At 38.8% G+C, this 21,959-nt stretch overlaps 2 protein-coding genes across 15 annotated transcripts in view; one reads left to right on the top strand and one right to left on the bottom strand.

Annotated features, from left to right (window-relative positions):
* Nucleotides 1–1,095: 1,095 nt before the first annotated feature.
* On the top strand, nucleotides 1,096–12,174 carry HNRNPA3 (heterogeneous nuclear ribonucleoprotein A3). Of its 9 annotated transcripts, XR_009541145.1 has the most exons (14): nucleotides 1,177–1,263; nucleotides 3,206–3,328; nucleotides 3,418–3,564; nucleotides 3,655–3,865; nucleotides 4,214–4,303; nucleotides 4,387–4,482; nucleotides 4,577–4,657; nucleotides 5,153–5,293; nucleotides 6,169–6,291; nucleotides 6,380–6,449; nucleotides 9,253–9,326; nucleotides 10,177–10,220; nucleotides 10,933–10,981; nucleotides 11,785–12,174. XR_009541145.1 is itself a non-coding variant. In XM_060152581.1 (11 exons), exons 1-10 carry the CDS (start codon nucleotides 1,192–1,194, stop codon nucleotides 6,430–6,432), a joined length of 1,071 nt encoding a protein of 356 aa, XP_060008564.1. In that variant the 5' UTR covers nucleotides 1,096–1,191; the 3' UTR covers nucleotides 6,433–6,449; nucleotides 6,542–10,364. The 9 variants fall into 9 exon arrangements, 6 of the variants coding, with proteins under 6 accessions (XP_060008564.1, XP_060008562.1, XP_060008568.1 ...); XR_009541144.1 differs by lacking the exon at nucleotides 10,933–10,981; XR_009541146.1 differs by lacking the exons at nucleotides 10,177–10,220; nucleotides 10,933–10,981.
* Nucleotides 12,175–15,283: 3,109 nt separating this feature from the next.
* NFE2L2 (NFE2 like bZIP transcription factor 2) overlaps nucleotides 15,284–21,959 on the bottom strand; it is a 36,075-nt gene continuing 29,399 nt past the window's right edge. For 5 of the 6 annotated variants that reach the window (XM_060152575.1, XM_060152573.1, XM_060152572.1 and 2 more), the window contains 4 exons: nucleotides 19,107–19,373; nucleotides 18,303–18,392; nucleotides 17,430–17,621; nucleotides 15,284–17,012 (listed from right to left, as the gene is read on the bottom strand). In XM_060152575.1, the coding sequence (XP_060008558.1) occupies nucleotides 15,780–17,012; nucleotides 17,430–17,621; nucleotides 18,303–18,392; nucleotides 19,107–19,370 (1,779 nt within the window). In that variant the 5' untranslated portion in view covers nucleotides 19,371–19,373 and the 3' untranslated portion in view covers nucleotides 15,284–15,779. Of the gene's footprint in view, nucleotides 17,013–17,429; nucleotides 17,622–18,302; nucleotides 18,393–19,106; nucleotides 19,374–19,897; nucleotides 19,915–21,959 lie in introns of those variants that run through there. The other variant, XM_060152576.1, reaches the window with a different exon arrangement.

Raw genomic sequence — 21,959 nt, 5'->3', positions numbered from 1 at the left:
GAGGGCCTGATCAATTCTAAATGAGATGCTCGTATGGAATGCTATATTAAAATATAGGGCATTTCTTAGCATGGTAGGGAGACCTGTCAACTGTGGTCACTTTTACCAGCACCTTTGCTTCAATACGGATCCACAGATTATTACCTTACAGCTGTCATAGGTGTTGAAGATCACCAAATCTTATCCCCATTTTCATTAAAAAAAAATTCTAAAACTAAAGCTCAGTAAGGTCAAATGACGTAAAGTCACTTGGGAGGCCAAGAAAGAATTAGATCAACTCTTTGAGCTTGTTTTACTTCACACGTGAAAATAATTAGGTAAAAATCACTCGCGAATAGGGAGTATATCTGGTGCTCTTACTTCTAGCAATCTTGTAAATCATTCCTTAAATCCAGTCCACGAGAACAGTTCCTTCGGCTCCTTCCACAGTAACTATAAGTGTAAGAAAATAGTGCCGACATATTTCTTGAGATATCAGTGAGTACCTAATTAACTGACCTCGACCGGTCTTGCCTCAGCTCATTAAGGGTGAAATTTCAGTGTTTCAGCCACGTTTTGAGGCCTTTCCAAGATGCCCATGATTCACATATGTCAGTGTCAGGGACTTTCAGTGCGGGCCCTCACAGTGGGCATCACAGTCACGGACACCAGGCCTTGCCATTTGGAAACGTGCGAGGAGACGCCGAGGGGCCGAGAGGGCTTTCTTACAACCCTAAAGTACAAGAAGGGAAAACGTGGTTTTATCCAGGCGCCTGAATGAAATGAATTCGATAATGGAGACGGAAAGGCCCACGTGGGGGAGGGGAAAGAAGCGCGAGAAGAAAGGGAAACAGGCCTTTTTCTCCGGTGACGCGCGGTCACGAGGCATTCTCCCGACGTGGGCACCGACCATTGGCGAAAGCCTAGCTGACGTCCTTGCAGCCGCCCGGGCGCGAACGGCGGCAAGGGCGGTGCCGCACTGGAAGTTAGCGAGGCGCGCGCGCTCCCGGGGCCTGCCACGCCCCCGTCCCCTGCCAACCAACCCGCTCGTCCAGTCCCTCTTCGCGCCCAGCTGGCCGCGCCCCTTCCCAACTCGCCCCTCCCCCATTAGGCCGGCGGCGCGCGAAAAGCGCGTCACGTGACGGCTAGCCCCGCCTCTTCCTCTCGGTCCCATATTGAACTCGAGTTGGAAGAGGCGAGTCCGGTCTCAAAATGGAGGTAAAACCGCCGCCCGGCCGCCCCCAGCCCGACTCCGGCCGTCGCCGTCGCCGCCGGGGGGAGGAGGTATTAGGGGGAGAGCGGGGGGTTGCTGGGTAGTGGCCGGCAAGGGGGGGCCGGGCTCGGTGGGAGTGGGGAGGCCGGGTGGACTGGGTCGGCCCTCCCGCGCTCTGCGTTGAGACGGGCGGCAGGAGGGGGAGGGGAGCGGGCCTCGGAGGCTTCCTTGGGGCTTCTCGCCAGCCTTGCCGTCTCCTTGGGCTGCACAAGTGGTTCCTCGGAGGCGCGGTGTGGCTGGGGAGACCTCGGGAGGGGAACTGGCCCGCCGGCCGCGCGGCCTCCCATTCGAGGCCGAGGGCGGCATGGCGGGCCTCGGCGGGAGCAGTTGGGAGGAGGCGGTGGGGGAGGGGAGGGGACGAGCAGGCACATCCGGGCGAGCGAGCAGGCGGGCGGCGGCCACATTGACATTGATCCGCTGCCGCGTTACGAAATGGCGCATTGGCACGCAATGGCCGCCGCCTGGCTCCGCCGCCGGGAGAGAGAGCGTGGGATTGGAAGGAAGAGGGAGGAGGCGGCCCAGCAGAGAATGCTGCAAACGGCCTCGAAGCTTGGGGCCTAGTGTTTTCAGTGATGTTCTCCCATCGCGTTTCCAGGCCTTAAAGATCGCTAAGGAGAATTTTACGTCCCGTTCTGTTCCTCGCAGCACTCGGTTGAAAATAATTTTTTTTTAATTTTGCTGTTTTAAAGTACTTCTTGATCTGCCGTTTTTGCTAAAGTCCTTACGTAGCTTCGTTCCATGTGGGTGAAGTGCCCCATCTCATAGTGTGGGTGTAAAATAGGAAGTTGAATTTTTTCACCTTCGTTTTTCCTATTCTGATGGGTCGGCTCAGGTTGTACTTTCTTGTAATTTTGTTTCAGAGGACTGCAACCAGAGTCGAATTTTTCATTTGTTTGGGATAATTTCATGTGGGTTATTGTTTCTTTCTCTCAACTTTGTGTATTGTTAATTAGATGTATTTAACCGGGACTTGAAAAGATGAGACTAAGTGAATAAACGCTTTAGGCTATTAATCATTTAACATTTTTTCGTGGCATGTGACAGTCTCTTCATATTAAATGCCTTAACGTCTCTCCTTTTAGAAGACACAGGAAGATCTTAGAATGTAAATGTGAGTGCCTCTATTTAAGGACTTCGGATGAAAGTTGTCTTAATGCATATATGTATTAAGTGGTAGTTATGTGATTTGTTAAAGAACTAGTTAAGTTGTAAAACAGTTCAGGCCATATCTTAATTTTTTTTAAATCTCAATTTCTTTTTTACTGTGTTCCTTGTCAGACAGTATACCTAACGTAAGTCCAAACTGCCCTTTTTGTGACCCAGTAAAATGTTGGTTTTGAAAACATTTTTGGCACGTGGTACAAATGCAAATAGAAAATTTTTACGTGGCTGGTTTTTTCCATAGTTTTTTTGGGGGGGAAATGCTGGTTTAGCCTTTCATTGAGAAACACTTATTTTCACCTTTTTATTTGCTTGAAAGTGGTGAACTCCATTTTTAAGTTGTAGTTCACAGTCTTGTGGTTTATAATTATATGCTTTTGGGGGTGTAGACTCAGGAGGGAAGACGAGAGAAGAAATGGCATAGATGAAACACTGCATTTACAACACTTCTGGTTTCTTAGAAACTGGTTTCTCAGTAGCCACTTCTAAAATAATCTGTCCCCAGACACTTGTAGTTGTAGCTCAGAATTTCGGGACTTTTGATTCTGGAATTATCTTGGACTTCAATTTAATTTTTAAGTGATGTTGGCATTTCAAAGTCTGGTTATAGGTTTTCTTGGTCCCTTTAATCAGTTGATGTGTGTGATCCTACTCCAGTTTTTAACTGGAGAAAGTGTTAATGGTACAGGAATTTGATGTTAAAAGTTTATTTGTAGGAGATTAAAAGGCTTGTGCATCTTTGCATTTACCTACTAAACGACATAATTAAAATATATTGGTTTGTTTCCTCAGGGTCATGATCCAAAGGAACCAGAACAGTTGAGAAAACTGTTTATTGGTGGTCTGAGCTTTGAAACTACAGATGATAGCTTAAGAGAACATTTTGAGAAATGGGGCACACTTACAGATTGTGTGGTAAGTTATTAAGGGAACAAAAGGTTCTTGAAAGAGGGCAGAGGACCTGTTTAGGTGTGTTTCAGTGCTTTAAAATTTTTGTTTTGTAGGTGATGAGAGACCCGCAAACAAAACGTTCCAGGGGCTTTGGTTTTGTTACTTACTCTTGTGTTGAAGAGGTGGATGCAGCAATGTGTGCTCGACCACACAAGGTTGATGGGCGTGTAGTGGAACCAAAGAGAGCTGTTTCTAGAGAGGTATTTTAATAATACCATGTTGTGTGACGTGTGAAATTGTTGCAGAATTTTTGAGGGTTTTTTTTTAACTTACATATTTTTTATTTGTAGGATTCTGTAAAGCCTGGTGCCCATCTAACAGTGAAGAAAATTTTTGTTGGTGGTATTAAAGAAGATACAGAAGAATATAATTTGAGAGACTACTTTGAAAAGTATGGCAAGATTGAAACCATAGAAGTTATGGAAGACAGGCAGAGTGGAAAAAAGAGAGGATTTGCTTTTGTAACTTTTGATGATCATGATACAGTTGATAAAATTGTTGGTAAGTAGCAGTTTCTCAGAACTTGAATGGGAAAGCAGAAATGGCTTCTTAGCTCTCTACTAAACTTGCTAAATCGCTTATAACTTTTGTATTGTGCACAATAATAGCATATAAAGTGTATGGTTTAGTTTTCATGAAGTAACTATACGTGTGTAACCAGCACACTTGATGATTTCTGGATCAAGAAATAAATGTTACTAACATCCCAGAACACTCCCTTATCACTACTCAAAGTCACTACCTTTTTGATGTTTTAATAAGTTATATAGTGATAAAGGATATCATTTATGTGTGCTTTTCCAAACATCAAATAACTTTTGTTTGTTTGTTTGATTAAACAAAATTTAGTTCAGAAATACCACACTATTAATGGGCATAATTGTGAAGTGAAAAAGGCCCTTTCTAAACAAGAAATGCAATCTGCTGGATCACAAAGAGGTGAGTAGTACCATATATACATACAAAATAGAGATGAGTAATGTTTGTAAGGTTCTTAAAGAACTTTCCTGCCTGTGTTGAAGGTCGTGGAGGTGGATCTGGCAACTTTATGGGTCGTGGAGGAAACTTTGGAGGTGGTGGAGGTAACTTTGGCCGTGGTGGAAACTTTGGTGGAAGAGGTAGGACAGTTACCTTATTTCTAAGAACACGTCTACCTAAGTGTTATTGGTAAGTTGAATATATTCATTTAATTCACACTTTGCTTTTTTTCAGGAGGGTATGGTGGTGGAGGTGGTGGCAGCAGAGGTAGTTATGGAGGAGGTGATGGTGGATATAATGGATTTGGAGGCGACGGTACGTTTTTTAATGTTTGATATTTTGATTTTGTTTCTATACTTTATTAAAAATGAAAGTGTTTGTTTACATTTTCCTAATTTAAAACTTGTGTGGCTTGACCATTAAGTATGCTTTTAAACTAATATCATGGAAAAGTAGACCTTAAAGCCCTAAAGATTAAACATTACCTAGTTCTTTTTGGCTGATAAGATTTATTGTACTAGCAGTTGAGGTGGAATTATAGGTCTCAGAGGAGACTGTTCACTATTTTCCTTAGGGAGATTTTTTTAAATTGAGGCAATTTTTTAATATCAAAAGATTTAAGCATTCATCTTAATTGTTCCTAGCCCAGATTCTTGCTGTTCTATTACCCAGGTATTACCAGGCTTTAGAGTGTTAAATCAATTTATTGACCTGTTTTCTGGGGGCTTAAAAGTATGGTAAACTAGCATTCAATAACTTGATCCTCTGTACATTTATATTTTTGTCTGACGACCCAATTTGTTGTTCTAGGTGGTAACTATGGCGGTGGTCCTGGTTACAGTAGTAGAGGAGGCTATGGTGGTGGTGGACCAGGATATGGAAACCAAGGTGGTGGATATGGTGGCGGTGGTGGAGGATATGATGGTTACAATGAAGGAGGAAATTTTGGAGGTGGTAGACTTTCACTTGTTTTGAATATTCAATAGTTTTTATAGTTTCTTACAGGTGTTTAAAAACATGTTAAAACAGCATTTGGTCAAATTTGATGTTTTATAATAGAAAATACTCAAATGGTGGGAAATTAAACTTCTTATTTTGCTGGCAATTTAGTAAATTGGCAAAGTGTATTCAACTCTTATTTTTGTATTGAAATGGACATTTATCGGTAATGTTCGTTGCCTGAATTTTAGTTAACTCTAGGTACTTTTAAGCTGGACAGATGGGAACTGTAAATTGAATGTGCAGACATGTTGAATTGGGTGTCATCTGGAGTCTAGGTGACAAAAATACTTTGAGTCTTAATATGTCAGGTGTGTTGCAGACTCTTAAGCAGCTCTGCATCATTCCACGATGCTGTAAAGAACTTTGTTATGAATGCACTGAGTTTTGTTGAACTGTATTGATGTATCAACAACAGGTTTTTCTTAACAGTCAACTTGAAATGCTTTTTTGTCATTGATTTAAAAGTTAAACGGTATCAGAATTACGGTGAATCAAACACAATTTTGATGCTATTTAGTGGTATGAAGGAGAGAATGTGCTAGCGTGTAACATCTAATATAAACAAAATACGGTAGCTGTCTAAATACATAGTGTTTTGAGCCAGCTTTCACTCTTTGTTTTTCCTCTCCTGCCTATGTTTGAGGCCTGCTAGTGGGCCTCTGTAGTGAAAAGAGTTTGGTAGCTCTGTAAAATCTCTTTTCAAAGCATTGTGTGTAAGTGTCAGAGCACATGCTGCCACGATTGTCAAAAGATGACGAGTACATATATTAAAAAAGGAAAATAATTGTGTAGGTCAGCCACAAATAAAACCTTTGTAATTTCAGGTAACTATGGTGGTGGTGGGAGCTATAATGATTTTGGAAATTATAGTGGACAACAGCAATCAAATTATGGACCCATGAAGGGGGGCAGTTTTGGTGGAAGAAGCTCGGGAAGTCCCTATGGTGGTAAATAATTTTTTTTTCTATCAAAATTTTTCATAGCCTTTTAAATTAAAAACTCATGTGATTCTTTAAAATCTTTGTATGTTTCCAGGTGGTTATGGATCTGGTGGTGGAAGTGGTGGATATGGTAGCAGAAGGTTCTAAAAACTCAGAAGAAAAGGGTAGGTATCTTTAAATTTTTATCATGATGATAAAGTATATGTGGAACTGTTCACTGAGTGTAATAATTTTTTTATCCTGTATTATTCAACAGGCTACAGTTCTTAGCAGGAGAGAGAGCGAGGAGTTGTCAGGAAAGCTGCAGGTTACTTTGAGACAGTCGTCCCAAATGCATTAGAGGAACTGTAAAAATCTGCCACAGAAGGAACGATGATCCATAGTCAGAAAAGTTACTGCAGCTTAAACAGGAAACCATTCTTGTTCAGGACTGTCATAGCCACAGTTTGCAAAAAGTGCAGCTATTGATTAATGCAATGTAGTGTCAATTAGATGTACATTCCTGAGGTCTTTTATCTGTTGTAGCTTTGTCTTTTTCTTTTTCTTTTCATTACATCAGGTATATTGCCCTGTAAATTGTGGTAGTGGTACCAGGAATAAAAAATTAAGGAATTTTTAACTTTTCAATATTTGTGTAGTTCAGTTTTTCTACATTTTAGTACAGAAACTTTAACAAAATGCAGTTTTGAAGGTGTTTCCTTGTGAGTTAACAAGTAAAGAAGATCATTGTTAATTACTATTTTGTATGAATTTTGCTAAAGTTAACTGTAAAGAAACACCTGCTGACTTGCAGTTTAAGGGGATCTATTCTCCCCATTTCCAAACCATGAAATGAATGGGCTCTGACATGTGGAGAGAATAGATATTTGTATGTTTGCAATGTGTGTTTTAGATAATAGAATTGGGTATTTAAATTAGCATATTTGTGAATTTAATAGCATTAAGATTTACTTCAAATGAAAAATCTCAAAATTCCTATTTGGTTTTTGTGCATTTTCTTTCAAAATGTAATCATATGATTTTAGTGTATTAGCTTTGCTGAGAGTCCTAGCTGTGTTTAGAACATCTCCATTCTACATTCACCTTGGTCACATGTGAACTGCTGCCATAGTTTTATTTGGGTGTAAAGAATGTCTCCTGCCCTCTGTTTAAATTCTGGAAAGGGATAGTGAATGTTTTCCGTTTCCTCCTACCTTAAGAAACATTCTTAAAATCTTCAAAATACAGGACCACTAAGCCTGCTCTATCTGAGCGAATTAGTGGCTACCTTTTTTTTTCCTTTTTAAAGCACAAGAGGCCCATAAATCTTCAGTTATTTTCCTTGGTTTAATATATATTTTTTTGATACAAGCTCTCAGAGCAAGAGAATAAAAATCATGCATTGTTGAACCCTTAACTGGCTGGCATGCTTTCCTGTTTGTACCCTCTGCATTATACTGGATGAAACCAAGGATAGTTTAGATATAATCATCCCAAGTGATTACTGCAGTAGAAGTGTAGCACAGTTGCTTAGTACAAACAAGCTTTTCACTTCCTCAAGACCTGAATTCAAATTTGGATAGTCAGAGTTTGTACTCACTAAAAATCCCAAAGAACACACTGTTATTTCCATGTGTATGCTTGAACCTAAGTCATGTTGGTATGAGTTTACAATTTGTTTGGAAGACCCTGGTTGAGAAGAGTCTTCGATAACAAGGTCATATATATATATATATATATATATAAACCAATGTCTACTGTTTTGCGCCAGCTAGTGCTTAAAATTTCATTCGAGCCCTAAGTATGTGCCCTGCTGTTATCATTTCTTCGGTAGTTGAACGTTAAATTTGAGATTCTTATTTTTGTTTTAAGAAGTACTAAGCAAAACAAGCAATAAAAGGGGGGATGGGGCGTGCTAGTGTTTGAATATGCTCTCGTTGCTCTAATTCTGTGCCTCTGTGCATTAATATTTGGATGCATGCAAAGCCAGCATGGAAATCGGTCTTCACAGACACTGCAGTTTTCCAGAAAACACTCACAAACCAATAAATGTAACAGACAACATTCCATTTGTTAATGGACATATGTGAATAAGCAGTGTAGAAAATAGGCTAATTATTAGAAAATGGTTAAGTCTTTAACAACTTCAAGTGTTGGTTATATAAATGGACACTGTCAATGTTCATAACTTAAACCTGGGTACCTGGTCAAAATAATGCTTGGGAAACATTTTATTAAAATTAAGCTAAATTGTCTCAAGTTCTTTTATTCATATAATAAAGGTTGAAGGAATGGGGGAGATTAACATTTCCTGTTTCTATGTTTGTGAAATTGTTTGACACAACCTTGACAGTATCCTTTAATGGCATATGAGGTTAATGTGTACTGTTAACAAACTTTCTGTGTTCTGGAACTAGTTTAATAGTGAAAATATTGTCAGTAAGTTGATGTTTGCAACCTATAAGCAGGTGAAATCTGTGTATGTGACCTGTTTATAAGTTGTATTAGCTTAGTTCTTGTGAACAGTGTGGAAAAGTTAAGCCATGAGGAGAGCGATTTAACCAGCTTTAAAGGACCTAAGATGTGCTTTTTAAGCACAGTGTGGATCAAAGGAGACTCACTAAGACAGGACTTCAGCAGCCTTTTGAGTATGGACAAGTCAGCATAAATAAAGAATGACAAGGCAGCAGCAAGAGCTTCAACTACAGAGAAGTGAAGGCATAAGATACTATGGTGATAGTGAGCAACTTTCCAAAAGCTAGTTAAATCTGCTTATTACAACTGAAATATCGAAGAAAGTCTAGCAGGAAGGAGCTCTTCGCCTTTTGGAACACCAATGAGAGATAGTTGGCCACAGTCACTAGGTCTAGCATTTAGACCTGCAAGGAAGGGCAATAAGCATTAGGTAAGGCTTGAATTTGAATTTTTTCACTAATTAAAGAGTAATTTTTTGTAAAGCAAGGTAAGAGTAATTTTTTTGATTTGCAGGTTGAATGAGAACCCTACTTGCCTAAATGAGGAATGTCTTTCCTACCATCTTAAATACGAAGGTTTCTGGCTGGGTAAGGTTTGTAGCTTACACTAAAGCCTGATGACACCATTTGTTTCCCTATAAATTTATATTACATATTTTAAAACTATTAGATACATTGGCAAAATTGTTCAGCTGAAAAGTTTATCTTGGAACCACATTGAACACATTTTAAACAGTTTTAAAATTTTCCCTGCAGTAACCGTGAGTGTTCATCTTGAGTCAGATATATACAATTCATTGTTGGTGTCTTTAGGATAAAGTCAATTTTTGACAAGAGAAAGAGTGACCAGGTTTTTTTTAAAGAATTTTTGTAATAAGCATGACATGTAACAGAAGCATTACGCTTCAGTACTCATTCTAGAGAAAAGAAAATCTTGGAATGAAATTTCAAAACTGTCAGATCATACAGATATAAAAATGGTCTTCGTTCAAGTGGCCTCATACATAAATAAGTTCTCTCACATACGATTTCAGGGAATTATTTGGACTAATAGGATAAACTTTTGGTTCTTTTTTAGGTTTCTTTGTGTTTAATCTGTTAATCAGAGGCAGTGGGGGCCTAATTCCACTAAAGCTCCTTTTTAAGACAACCTTTCCCAAAGAATAGTTAAAATATTACCCAGTTACTACACAAATCAGATGCTGGTTGTTCATAAGGGCTATTATTGCTGCCCCAAAAGGGCTTGTTAAAATTTGAGGTTTGATGTTAATTCACTTTTTAAAAAATAACACTTTGGGGGGGGACAGATGGTTAAAATAAAACTAGTTTCTAAATTATAGTAAGTCAAGTTATTTATATACAGGAGCAGTTAGGTTGCCACAGATTTTATTTTCAGAAAATAACTGGTTGGGTCTCTTTCTGTATCTATCTAAATCAGGACTGAATTTCTACACACCACCATAGAATGAAGTGTTGAATAAGGTAAATAGCCTTTTAATGATAATTTTTCTTTACAACATGGTTTTTAATGAAGCAAACTTCCTAAGATAGGAAATATTTTCTTTTTTAAAGGCATTGTTCTTTTGCAGTCCATCTCCTTTATGAAATAAAGTGATTTTACTTAAATGTAGTTCCACTGTCATTTCTGAAAAATACGATGCTCTTAAGTCATAACACCAGTAAACGAAGGAAGTTATACAAGGGAAAAATGGTCAAGGCAAACCTTAACTCATTTTGTCAAAGCAACTCATAGGTTACAGCTTCCCACACTACATTTCTTCTGAAAAAGCTCATTTTACACTCATGTCCTAAAGAACAAAAACTATCTGGTAACAAAGACCGTTTGTTAAGGAACTGAACAGTTGAAATACACTTGGTTTTAAGAGTTCTAATATGTAAGTCACTATTTGAAACATTTCTAATTAAATGCCAGTATCTCTTGGAATTCCAGTAATTGATGTCACAAAGTAGTGAGTAAGCATGCTAATGTGCAGGGGTAATGTAAGGATTGTTAGCCTATATAAATATTCAAGATTACTTTTAAATCTCAATGTTTTACTCTGATTTATAAGACTTAAGAGGTGGTCTGTAATGGATTCAGATGTTTCATTTGTAGTATAATGAAATGTTTACAGAAAGAACTTTTTCATTAAAATATTTTTAGAAATGTGTGTGTTGTTTTGTCACTTCACAGTGTTCATGTGACTTAAATGCTGTATAGGTGGACATTGCATACTTTACCAGTAAGTAAAAAACAGGAAACTTGGCATGAGCCTTCACATTATCAGTTGATTTAAAGGATGTAGATTTTATTCAGTGGAAAACAGATCACATGAGAAGTAGGTGTGGGGAAAAAGCTTATTGCCACTTAAGGATTTAATTCTTAAAGGACAGAATACATGAGATACTTGGGTGATTGGTGAGTCAGTGAACTTTCTTTGGAGAAAAATTGTGGGTAAGGACAAATTATGTGAACGGTAATTTGGGAGAATGGTGAAATGAGGGTTCAAAATGTTGGAAGGTACTGTGTGTTTTTTGTTTTTGGAGGTACTTAGTTTCTTAATCTTGAGAAAGGCAATTGAGCATTTTGTGGTGTGAAGGTGGGTCGGGGAAAACTTTAATAAAATTAAGTAGTAGTAAACTATCGTTATGCAGTTTAACCCAGGTGATAATGTGTCAGTTTGACAAATTGAGGGAATTCCCTGGCAGTCCAGTGGTTAGGATTCTATGCTTCCACTTCAGGGAGCCCCCGTTCAATCCCTAGTTGGGGAACTAAGATATTTTGGGCAGCACACCCCCAAAAAAATTTGACAAATTTGTGAGGTATGGTTTTGATGTGATTTTTTTTTTTTTTAATTTTCATACCACACTTATTTGGGTTCATAGCATTGATAGCAGTTAACATGTGAAATGCTTTGTGAATTGAAGCCATGTGAGGATTTTAGGATTTTGACACATTTTGCTTGTATTCTGTGTAGCTGTAAGTGCCTTATAATTCCAGTTTAATGCTTGAGTTGTAAAATAACGTTTATCTTTATTTTCTCAGAGTGAAAATACATTAAATGAAACTGCAAAATGTTCAGGCAACAAGATAAATTTGGAATCTCCCGTGTACTCATTACAAACTGCAATTAAAATTTTTTTGGAGGATTAGTGTTTTGCAAAAGCGGGGTCCTGTAAATACACTAGGTTAATTAAACTTGGAACTGAATTAAAAGTACCAAGGGTTGGGGGAAGAGTAAGGTAATAGGTAATATATGCCATTTTTGCTTAATATATTTTCAATCAGGTAATGGTAAGGGTGCATTAAACTGCATTCACCTGGTAGAAGTTAAGTGGGCATGGTACTGAAAGCTAGGAAATAACGGATTTACCTGTATGTACTATTTTACTTCTGAAATTTACTGGTACTAAATGTGGATAGTGTTATGTATAAGGAAGTGGACAGCTTAATGAGAAATGGTTAAATTTCACTACATCCATGTGTATAGCCAATACAATTAATAAGGGTTTATCACAAAGATGAAAAATTGTATCACATATCAACTATATCTGAAAATCAGAATACACGGAATTTTCATTTTTAAAAATACATTGTATTAGTCTATTCCACCAACAAATGTTGAGTAAACTGCATCAAAAGAACTGATAGGTTATTTGGATTTAATCTCAGTTTTCTACTCAATATCCTTATTTAGTAGGTATCAGAAAAATGCAATCAGGATTTTGATTGATTCTGAGAGGCCAGATTTTGCCTATCGGGAAAAATTTTAAGTTCAGAACTAACACGGTGGTTTGTGACCTTGATCAGGTTGTCTGGGGTTTCCTTTTTTATGCCATGCTCCCCTTGGCAGTTTGGTGATGGTAGCAGACCTCTTAGAATGTTTTTTTTATACGCGTTAAATGTTACTTTTAAGGTAGTTAACCAAAAATCAGGTTTGATTCGGTAATACGTACTCTTAAGTATCAGGTAAGGTTAGTGGTGGGTCTGACTTCTAACTTAGAAGTTGTGATGGTTAAGTGGTATTTTGAGATGCTTGGCAACAGTAACCTGATATTATCTGCTCATAAGTGAAGGTTGTTAAATGGGATAATGCGTTTAAAGAGCTTAAGCTGGCTCTTGGTCCATGGTCCCTAAAGATAGTATTCTTGGTAATAATCATGTGCTGAAGCGATGCCTAAATTTTAAAGGGTGACAAAGTTAATGCCAATGGGAGGTTTTTTCCTCCACATAGGATTAAAGTTCTTGTCTTTAATTTTTTTCCAGTTCTCAAAGTGTTAAAAAGCTGGAATTGGCCTGATAAATATCTTTAAAGTAAAAATGAGAATATTTTGTATATGTTCTGAGACTTAGAAGAATGGGTATGGAAGTATTATAAGGTACATTTGAGCAGCTACTCCACAGACTTCAAGAAAATCTCGGCAAGAATTTTATATAACAAATGCAGTGTCATGCAGTTAAGATTTCTAATAGGGTGTACCTCAATGTAAAAGGCATAGGTACACATTTTAAAATTAGGAACTGTTCAAGTAAGGTTTAACAGTTGGAGAGCCAAGTTTAATCTGAGGAGTCAGATAAACATTTCATGATCAAGAGGTGAAATCTAGTCATGGTTCAGGATTTGTTAGATTTTAAAATTTTAGTTCTATGTAATGCAGCATGTATAGTACTTCAGAGTAATTTTTAGGCACTGAAAGGTGGTGGTCAGTTATCTTCAACTTGGAAAGTTCTGAAGTTTGACTAACGAATGTGTGAGTGAAGGCATCTGGTTTCATGATAGTAGAAATCTGGTCTGCCTAGGTGTTCTTCGCCCTTGTGTGTGTGGGGGAGTAGATAGTAGTAGGTGCAAGTTAACTCCACGTGCTCCAGATGGGGGCTGCTATTAACAGATTGCCATCACTCCCACCCATAATTTTGTTTAAGGGCACTTTATTAGAAATGAGATTTTTGTTTTCTGAGGTTGGAAAAGTGATGTGTCTTCCAGGGATCTCTAAAACACCACAATGGGAAGGAATTCTTGACCACACAGGACAGACCACAGAATCTCCACATTTGAATGCCTAGATAGTCCTTGAAGTCGTTTTCAACCCTGAACTTTACAGCCGGCTGAGTCAAATTCTTATTAAGCTGGTTTGACTTTAGTTTCTTTCACTTGCAACTAAAAGGCATGCTAATAAAAGGCTGAAGAAAAAAGTCTCATTTATAGCGTGCTTACTATTAGCTAGGGTCAGTGCTTCTTGTGGAGTAATTCACTGCATACTTACCCCTGCTTTACAGATGAAGCAGCCTCGGTGCTTTGCCTCACTGGAGGTCATTCTTGGAAAATGGTAGCAGCCCAGGCAGTCTGGCTCTAGGGCCTGTGGACCTGTACACTATACTGCTCCTGATGGATTGATAGGACTTTTGGTGAATAACCTGCACGTAGTGCTTATTTTAAACATGCTGAGCCCTCAGATGACTTCCATTTACCCACTTCAAAATGAAACCAAGCAAGACGTGAATATCTGACCAGATGAAGAAAATGATCAGTGCTGTGAATGGTTTCTTGGGTAGCCTGCAGAGTCTCAAAATTTTGAGGGGCCTTGCTATTGTACCTGCTGTTTACATGTTTAATCACTGGATATGTCCCAAAGTGAACTGGTTTTCCCACCTAAATCTTCAAGCCACAGTCTTAACCATCTCTGGGCAACTTAGTTCTTTCAATGTTCAAGTCCTTGAGCCTACCTTCATCCTGCATCCATTCTATTGGAAAATTCTTTTAGTTCCTCCTCTGAAACATGTAGAATCCAGTGCCTTCTCACTACTGCTATCACTCTAAACCAAGACACCATACTCCATGTGACTATTTCAGAGCCTCCCCATTGGTCTCCTACCTTTACCCTTTAGACTACTGCCGACACACAAGGCAGAGGAAACCTTTAACTCAGATGTACCCCTACTTAACACTGCCAGTAGTTCTCCACAAGGTAAAAGCAAAGGTTATGAAGGCTTAACAAGGATCTGTGCCATGTACTTTTCTACTCACCCACCCTTTTTCTCCCCCTCCATGTTCAGCCATATATTTTCTCAAACAGGCCTCAGAGCCTTCCAACTTCCTGTGTCTGTAATACTCTTTGTTAGTAGGATGGTTCTCCCACACCCTCAAATGTATGGCATATATCTTGATAGGAGTAAAAGAACCGGTGTTTTCATGCCAAAGTATATAGAGCATTTTTTTTTAGTTGAGATATACTTGCTGCTGAAGAGAAAGTGCGGTACGCGGGCCTCTCACCGTCGTGGCTTCTCCCGTTGTGGAGAACAGGCTTCGGACGCGCAGGCTCAGCGGCCGTGGCCCACGGGCCCAGCCGCTCCGCGGCATGCGGGATCTTCCCAGACCCAGGGCGTGAACCCGTGTCCCCTGCATCGGCAGGCGGACTCTCAACCACTGCGCCACCAGGGAAGCCCGAGAAAATCTTTTTGATATATTCCATTTCCCGTACCAATTTAGTGTAGTGCTTTCCATATTATTGTCATAAAAGATTGTGAATGAACTTCAAAGAAATAATTTAACGGTCATAATATTCCTTTATTAGTACCAGCTTTTCAACCAAATTGTCTTTTGCTAGAGCTAAACAATTTAATATAAAAAATGCCATTTTTTTGTTCATACAGTATTTATTTAAAAAAGTACAGTGGTTAGTTTTGCAACAATTTGCTTTTAGCCAGATGTATCATATAAATCTATGAAAGTAACAAATGAGATAAGAACAGTATAAATAAGGAGTTTTTGTAGTATTTACATGTATATAGAAACTAGCCCCAATGGTGTTTTTAGAAATTAAGTTTGCAGTTAAAGTGAAACTACTGATTCAGCATACTGATAACTTATTTTAATGCTTCTTAAAGTTTTATATTTTCTACACTAGTTTTGACTATAATTTTGCATAGAATTACTTATAAAGTGTATTTCTGCATTTCACATCACAGTAGGAGCTTTTAGTATAACAGTACAACAACAAAAAAAAACCCACTAGCTCAGAAAAGGTCAGATCTGCTCAAATCTAGTTTTTCTTAGTATCTGGCTTCTTACTTTTGGGAACAAGGAATACATTGCCATCTCTCGTTTGCTGCAAGGAGTATTCACTTGGGGAGTACGGCTTTCCATCTTCATCACGTAGCATGCTGAAGACTTCAAGATACAAGGTGCTGAGTTGTTTTTTCAGTAGATGGAGGCTTTTGTCATTTTCTCCTTTTTCTTTGAGCAATTTTTCTTTTTCATCTTTTAAATGATCTAAATCTTGCTCCAGTTCCACTATATTTTCCAGTTTTCTTTTTCTGCAGTTCTGAGCAGCCACTTTATTCTTACCCCTCCTACGTATGTCTCTAATTAATGCAAGTTGAGCCTCGTTGAATTGCTCCTTGGACATCATTTCATTGAAGTCATCAACTGGGAGGTTAATGATTTTTTCTACAGGGAATGGGATATGGAGAGCTTTTGCCCGTAGCTCATCTCTTGTGAGATGAGCCTCCAAGCGGCTTGAATGTTTGTCTTTTGTGAACGGGGTTTTTCGATGACCAGGACTTACAGGCACTTCTTTCTTTGGTGTATTTTCACACTGGGCATCACACACTGGAGCACTGTTCCTCCGAGATGATGACAAGGGTTGGACTGTATCCCCAGAAGGCCTTACTGGCTGTGTTTTAGGACCCTTCTGTTTGACACTTCCAGGAGAACTATCTATTTCTTCCATTTCAGAATCACTGAAGCCAAGCAGTGTGTCTCCACAGATGGTAGATTCCACTGAGTGTTCAGGTGATGCCATGCTGGGACTTGTGTTCAGTGATATGCCAGAGTCAGAATCATTGAATTCTGCTGTTGCACTTTCAGGGTGGTTTTGGTTGAAGGCTTTACAAAGTGATAGATCAGAGATATCAATGGGCCCGTTTAGAAGTTCAGAGAGTGACTGGCTTAAAGTAGCAGAGGAGGGCATGCTGTTGCTGGTACTGGGCTCTGCTATGAAAGCGGAATAAAATTCATCACCAAAATCTGTATTTACTGTGGCATTTGAAGTTAATGAGTTCACTGTCAACTGGCTGGATTCTTCTGTGGAGAGGATGCTGCTGAAGGAATCCTCAAAAGCACTGAGAAAATGTGGACTGCAGTTACCTACTTCTTTTTCCAATGAGGGGATTGATGAATAGAAATGATAATTGTTGTTAATTTCCGCCAGTTTGGTTTCCGGACTTGGAACCATGCTAGTCTCAGCCAGTTTGTCACTTTGAATATTAAGACACTGCATGGAAAAGAAGTTTATACTATGTTAAGTCAAGGTTAAGCTATTTTTAATAGCTGATAATCCATATCTGATGGTAATCTCTCCCCACCCCCATTCACACCAGGCTCTTCTAGAATTCAGAGGTAATTCCCATTTCCAACAGATACTTATGCCTAAGCATATGTATTATTTTCAGATTTCCCAGATCAGACTTCAGGTTTATAACCTGATCTGTCCCTCAAGACATCTAGTCCATTTAACTAACAAAAGTTCACTGAAGTGAGCATGGGCAGCTCTCATGACTAATTTAAAAGCACCCTCCAATCCTTCCTATAAGTAGGTGGCATATAAATAATAAATAACTGGAATGACTAATTTAAAGGGACTGAATATAAAATAGCATCTTTGATATTTATTATATTAGATCTTAGTTACCTGTAATTCTGGAATGGATAATAGCTCCTCCCAAACTTGCTCAATATCCTGCTGCATATCGTCTAAATCAGCAGTGGCTAACTGAAGGACAGCAGTTTCAGGTGACTGAGCCTGATTAGGAGCAATAAAGACTGGGCTGTCGATGTGGCTGGGAATATCAGGAACAAGTGACTGAAACGTAGCTGAAGAAACCTAAAATTGAGAAGGCATTTATCTACATGAATCTGCCACCAGCAGTGGATGGGTATGCTCCAAGGCCATCACAACATCTTAGACTGGAATTGGCTGCAGTTCTGTATTTCTCTACTTATAATGGGGACTTACGACTCCTATTTCTATATAATTAAACAAATGTTTTTGTCCTGCCCAGCTGACTCCACATTTACTCATTTACTAGCTTGATTGCTTTATCCTATGCATTTGAAGGTAAACGTCAAAATGGGTAAGAATAATCTTTAGAATTTAATTTGTATATATGTATGTAATACCTAGTATAGTGCTTCAGACAATAAACTTATTAAAATTGTTAACCGAACAAGTCTTGGTTTACTACCCAGCTTGCTTTTTACTCACCAAAATTTCTAAGTACCTATAACAAGAGAGTTAACTTGTTTCCACGGTTATGCTCACCCATCCCTCTGGCTATGCAGGAGTAAACGTTTTTGGTTTTGTATTATGTGGGGGAAGGAGTTGTGTCTTTTTTTTTTTTTTTTTCAAATCATAAAGTTACCTATAGGCTAAGGTTTCCTTGATAAAATTTGCTCCTGAAATAGTTTTTCATTTTTTTTTAAAAAATGGAGATACATCAAAGGGACCAATATACGATATGTTATGTATAGTTGTGGAGATTTGCTGTTAACTAAATGTTAATACCTCATTGTCATCTACAAATGGGAATGTCTCTGTCAAAAGCTGCATGCAGTCATCGAAGTACAAATCATCTGGTTTGGGAATGTGGGCTACCTGCATAAAAGGGAAAGATACAGAGGAAGAAAAAAATTGTTCCGTGTTCATAAAATGTTTACAGTCTAGTTAGTCAAACATTCCTCTTGTTTCAGAAGTCAGTTTAGTATAGTAAAGAGCACAGAATCAAACCAGACTATCTAGTTTCAAATCTTGGCCCCCACCCCCCTATTTATTGCCCAGTTTCTGGGCAAGTTATTTAACCTCTTTGGGCTTCAATTGCTCATCTGTAGATAAAGTAGGATAATGGTAATTAACTCATAATTGTTGTGTTGATTAAATCAATCAATATTTCAAGTACTTTAGTAGAACAGTACTTGTCACAGTACATGAATAATCCCTACTACAACAGTCCTACTACTGTCACTACTGTTGCAGCTGTTTGATCCTTACAATTACATAATGTTTTTATAGCTTACGAGCTATAAATAAATTACATATACATACATATACATAAATTACAAGCATTTTTACATTACATACATATACATAAATTACAATAAATAAATTACATATACATTACATATACATAAATTACAAGCTCTTGCATGTAATTTATGTCCTCCTAATCCTTACACTGAGGTAAGTCAGTCAGGCACTGAACTCATCAGTAGGCTGAGGTTGGAAGTTGACTTAATAAGTTCATGAAGTAAAAGGCAAAGCTGGAACTCAAATCCAGATGTTTTACCTTCCCAAGAACTGAGTACCCTGTACCTGGGAGTAGTTGGCAGATCCACTGGTTTCCGACGGGATGTGTTGTGCTGGCTGAGCCGGGAGGAATTCACCTGTCTCTTCATCTAGTTGTAACTGAGCGAAAAAGGCTTTCTCTTGCTCCTTTTGCAGTTGTTCTTGTCTTTCCTTTTCAAGTTTTTTCTGTTTTTCCCGCTCATGCTCCTTCCGTCGTTGACTGAAGTCAAATACTTCTCGACTTACCCCGAGATCTATATCTTGCCTCCAAAGTATGTCAATCAAATCCATGTCCTATGTTTAAAACAAAAAAGGAAGGAGAGAGACCATGGTTAAAATAGTTTTAAAATGGCAGATACCACATAATTTACATTATGCCATTGCTGATGGTGGAGGGTAGGGAGATTACAAATAAAATCTGAATGGGAACACAGATCCAAAGTTCTGGAAGGGCACAGTTAATTCTATTCAACGTATGTATCTTTTTTTTTTTTTTAAATCATCTACAAACAGCTATCCAATGTAATCACTTATTACTTGGATTATTAACAATTTGGGTGATGGTAAAGGTCACTAACAACAAAGTAACAAATGTTGCACATTAACATTCTTGAATTAAAAGAACTCCCACACTTGTTTAATGGAATAGAGAAATTAGAGCAAGCACTCCAAGCCAATGGTTTATTATAAGAAGTGGAGTTTGGAAAACATGATTGAGCATGTGGAATTTTTCCCTAAACTTGCTTAGCAAATACCAGTTTACAGGGGAAAAAAAAAACCCAAGTTAAACTGTTAACCTAGCAGTTGTGAAATATCACCTTTCATTTGGTCTTCGCTATAGTGGATTATCTTTTCCCCATCACTTCTCGCTACTTCTGTGTCTGTGGTTACTTATTAAAAGTTTCCTCTTTTTTTTTTTAATAAATTTATTTTATTTATTTATTTTTGGCTGAGTTGGGTCTTCGTTGCTGCGTGCGGGCTTTCTCTAGTTGCGGTGAGCGGGGGCTACTCTTTGTTGCGGTGCGCGGGCTTCTCGTTGCGGTGGCTTCTCATTGCCGAGCACGGGCTCTAGGCGCGTGGGCTTCAGTAGATGCGGCACACAGGCTCAGCAGTTGTGGCTCATGGGCTTAGTTGCTCTGCGGCATGTGGGATCTTCCCGGACCAGGGATCAAACCTGTGTCCCCTGCATTGGCAGGCGGATTCTCAACCACTGTGCCACCAGGGAAGCCCCAAAACAGTTTCCTGTTGACTTGAGTTTTAGCTCCTGAGGTATGAACAAATTAGTAAATTCAAGTCCTAGCAAATGGTAATCTTGTGTGGGTGAAGCAAGAGATTGCCAAAAGAACTGGGAAAGGGGTAGTGCCCACTAGGCTCACTCCTGAGAAATCGTAAATAACCCTCTTAATAACACAAACCAAAAAAAGGTGGCTCTAGGGAAAGATGGAAGGTAATATGTTCTAAGATATGGGGAGAATTGTACAATGAGGGAATGGTTATTTTGATTTATATTACAAGGCTAGGCTTAGGTTACCATGTCCATATTTTCCTAACCACACATGTGTCAAAAGCAATTTTTCTGATTTACAACTTTAGTTTTTGTAAAAGTCTGAACAGGTAGGAAATGTAAATCAGTTTCCATTTAACAAATCATCTGTGTTGAAAATAATGAGATGGAGACTGGAAAAACTGACAGAGAAAGGGAATTGGGATCTGAAGGCCAGCAGACACAGTGTGTACAGACATCAAACTTTGTATTGCGGTTCAGACAGCAGTTGGCAGCACTGGGCTGCCCAGTGCATTTACGGCTCTACTACTTTCAGCCTCCAAAGGACAAAAAACAACATGGCTGTTGCTTCACTGAGCAGTCAGGCTATTTCACCCAACAAAGAACAAGCACAGACCACCCAGCCTAGAGGCAGCCCAGCTAACTGGATAGTAGAGGCCACCTCTAGCCTTGATTGAAAGTTGGTGTTAGAATCTTAAATGCTATGAAACCCTGCTCATGAGGTTCATTACTCTAGCTTTGAACAGTGTAACTTTTAGTACAAAGCACACACAGTAGGTATAATTAAAGCAGTATCTGTAGCTCTTCAGAACTGGCTAGGGTATACCTGTTTGTAAGCCAACATCTATTAAGGGCTTTCTATATATGCCAAGCATTGTTCTAAGTACTTCAGATATACACAAACCAACCCTCAAAACCACACAAAGAGGACATGTATCCCTATTTTACAGATAAGTATATTGAAGCTTAGAAAGACGACGTACTACGATAAAGTGCCAGGACAGGGATATATACCCAGGCATGAGTACAATATGAGCCAATCCTGGACTCCTGATTTTTAACCACTAGCCCACACTAAAAATACGAAGTCTGATCACTGGACAGTGGTTCCTAAGTGGGGCAGGAAATAAAATCCATTGTTGTATACGTAGACTTTGCCTTGACGTATTGGTGGTGGGAAGAAGTGGCCATCACCACTTCAAAAGACTGGATTGAGCAAATGTCACCTGGATTATTCTCCTCGCCACAAGCAACAAAATAGGAATCGTAGAGCATTCAGTCATACGTGGCTATCTTCTCAGGGGGCTCCCCACTAAAATAAAACATGAGAATTTCCATTTTAAAAATAATTTGTTTCCACTTTAATAGACATGTTTACACAAGGGTCATGTGAAAAGAGAAAGGCCCAAGATATAGAGAAACCTACTTTAAAATTCTAATTAGGTTGGGCCATATCTTCTGAGGGAATCTAGCTACAGCTGAGTATCCTGTCTGGGCCATTCTCCAAACTGGAGCTAACGACCAAGGTGCTAAGTCTCGTTCAGGGTGTTCACTACTAAATGCTAGCACTAAAAATTAAGGAAATGCATACTCAT

The sequence above is a fragment of the Lagenorhynchus albirostris genome, chromosome 6 (genome assembly GCF_949774975.1).
Source record: "Lagenorhynchus albirostris chromosome 6, mLagAlb1.1, whole genome shotgun sequence".
Taxonomy (NCBI): domain Eukaryota; kingdom Metazoa; phylum Chordata; class Mammalia; order Artiodactyla; family Delphinidae; genus Lagenorhynchus; species Lagenorhynchus albirostris.
The sequence above is the reverse complement of the archived record's forward strand: the minus strand, read 5'-3'. Positions and strand labels throughout refer to the sequence as shown.